The 2,863-nt window shown below is 38.7% G+C and overlaps 1 protein-coding gene across 1 annotated transcript; it reads right to left on the bottom strand.

The window, feature by feature from the left end:
- Positions 1 to 2,526, bottom strand: LOC103404459 (transcription factor MYB16-like). The gene is made up of 3 exons (XM_008343373.4): positions 2,245 to 2,526; positions 1,990 to 2,119; positions 1 to 1,251 (listed from the first exon to the last, which is right to left on the bottom strand). The coding sequence occupies exons 1-3, from the start codon at positions 2,375 to 2,377 to the stop codon at positions 348 to 350; spliced, it is 1,167 nt and encodes a 388-aa protein (XP_008341595.3). The 5' UTR covers positions 2,378 to 2,526; the 3' UTR covers positions 1 to 347.
- Between the last annotated feature and the right edge of the window lie 337 nt (positions 2,527 to 2,863).

Here is a 2,863-nt window from a genome sequence, read left to right as displayed (position 1 = left end):
TAACAAGTTAAAAGGGGGAGACGTATTAACATTTGATGTGAGAGCTACAGCCAGCCAAAACTGTAATTATTTTGCTTTCACGAGAATACACCAAGCATGCATGCATGTCAAGCATATTTTATTACATTTTTCTGGTACCTAACCTATGAAAATTGCATAAGCAACCAAAAACTGCTTCGGCAATAGCATGAATTCATGAACGGAAATTAAGCAAATGATTTGCTTTTGGTAATTTGATCATGAGAGGAGCTGAATTTGTTGCACACTTTGATTTAATTCCCAATCAGAACTCCAATTAATCCGAAATTATCACATAGAGGACATGGCAGTGGCTACAGAGTTCATCATCAAAACAATGGAGATTCTGAGGGGGAAGAGTTCACCAAATTGAGAATACTATTCCAGTAATGCTTATTATCTTCGTAGTAGTCACTACCGCTACCGCTGCCACTTCCACCACCGTTATCAGAATCCCCGCCGTGATCCCCGTCTGACAAACTCTGCACCTCATCAGAGTTGTTAAGCAAGAGATTAGTGAACCCTTCTTGATCAGCAGCTGCCATGTCAGCAGCCACATAGCCAACTTGATGATCAGTAGCAGTAGGCCATGCACTCCCAGCGTCCATGGACATTGTGATGGTCTGATGATCATGAACTAACCCTAATGAAGTGAAAGACAAATGGGACTTCCAATCTTCTTTATCCCCACATTCTTCCTTGGTCTCAGAAGAATCTGAACACCCAACAAACTCGATCATCGCCGGCTTCATAATCGCGGACCCCACTGCGGAGGACGATGCGTTATTAACGTTAGTCTGATCGGAATTGTAATTGAGCGTAGATGTCGAAGACTCGAGATCAATATTATTATTAGAAGGGTTTGATGACGGCCACTTAATCTGAAGTTGAGCTGAAGTCGAACCCGAAGACGAAGAATTCACCAGAACATAGGTATTGGGGTTTGTGGTGGTGAGCTGATGGAGTAATGAGGAGCTGTGGGAGCGGAGCTTTGATTCTCTGACGAGGCGAGCCTCGGCTTCGAGCCGAGCGCTCTCCCACTGAGCCATGTGGCTGAGGTTGGAGACGTTCTTGGAGTGACCGTCGGCGCTAGGGAGTAGGGCGTCGTTCTTTGGCTTGTGCGTGACGGGGTCGATGCCCATTTTGGCTAGCCTCTTCTTAAGATGCGTATTCCAGTAGTTTTTTATCTCATTGTCTGTTCTCTTTGGCAAGTGAGTTGCTATGGCCGACCACCTGATCATCAAAGACAAATATTAGCACCAAAATACTATAAAAACAACATAAACTACATCGATCTCATAAGTATTTTTATTTCATTTATCTGTTGTAAGCATTATAATATAAAAAATTGATTTAATGGGCAATTTAACATTCTATTTACTTATTCGTTGATTCTTCTTTGATCAGTTGAATTTAAAAAAACCAGAAACGATTAGGAGTGTGCACAATAAGAAAATTTGAAGAGGATCATTTTCATTGAAAGATTGTGACCCATAAATAATGAACTCACAGTCAGGAGATTCATGACTCAGAATTCAGAACAGCAGTGAATTATCATGTTATGGAAAATGGTCGCACAAGTCAAAATTGTGAATAAGTGACAGGTCGGAGTTGAGTGGTTAAAACTAATTGCGAGATCAAGGCTTTCACATTTAAAAAGTCGAAAAATTTAGCTTGAGACTTCTTAACAAATTCTAGCTTCTACATTGTCAAGGTAAAGAAAAATAAGAACATATTTGAGAGAAAGGATTAACAACCATGAAAAATAAGACTACTAATTAACATTTGGTAACAATGTCTACCAGAGGTCCAGAACTAATAAGACTAAGACAGTTGATAACAACAAAATTGCATAAGACCATTTGGTCTAGCTACACTGATAGGGGAGTTACAGTGTTCAAATCGCAGGGACGACAATTGTTGATTTAAAAAACAACAAATTAAGCGACAATATAAACAATTGTACTCTACCTGTTCCCTAATAGGGCATGGAGTTGAATTATGGTTTGTTCTTCTTGCAAACTGAACTTTCCCCTCTTAATATCAGGTCGAAGATAGTTAGTCCATCTAAGCCTACAGCTTTTTCCACATCTCTGAAGACCTACACACATTTAGTTAATTAAACCGTGAAATTAACAAATAATTAAGTACTTAAATTACACATGTTATGTAATTACATACATTCTTATAGTATAATATGTGGGGAAATGCAAGTGGAAGTCTCACCAGCTTTTGTTGGGAGGGCACGCCAACTTCCATGGCCGTGTTCTTCAATGTAAGCCAAGAGTTTCTGGTCTTCTTCTGGAGTCCAAGGTCCTTTCTTCAAACCCACCTTGTCACAGCACGGTGATCGACCCATCAGAATATTCTGAACCCGCAAAGCAAAGTAGTAGGTTCTGCTCTTGTTTATACAGCTAGACTTACCTTCGGCAAGAGAAAAAGAAGATGATATATTATATATGGATGGAGGAAATTAAATAGAGAAAGGGAAGAAATGGGCGTATATATGCATTGGGGATGAGAAAGGTCAGCGACATAAATGGGATAAAGAAATAAATTTTGATCACAGAGTAATAGTGTGGTACATTTCTCATGACAAAACTACCCTCTTAACCTTCTATCACTTTGTAAATATTCACATAAACATTTATTAGAGCGGATGTGCTCTTATAGTAAATCCGAGTTGGACATGTTTATTTAGTTACAAGAAATATAAATTCAAATCATGTTAACTAAAGTTTGAGTTCGAGAATCATTTCGCTTCTTAAGTTTTCACTACGCGTATTACCACATGTGAAATTAGAAAACTATGAATTTGTCATTGACATCTGTACTTAAATACTAA

This window comes from Malus domestica, chromosome 17 (genome assembly GCF_042453785.1).
Source record: "Malus domestica chromosome 17, GDT2T_hap1".
Taxonomy (NCBI): domain Eukaryota; kingdom Viridiplantae; phylum Streptophyta; class Magnoliopsida; order Rosales; family Rosaceae; genus Malus; species Malus domestica.
The sequence above is the reverse complement of the archived record's forward strand: the minus strand, read 5'-3'. Positions and strand labels throughout refer to the sequence as shown.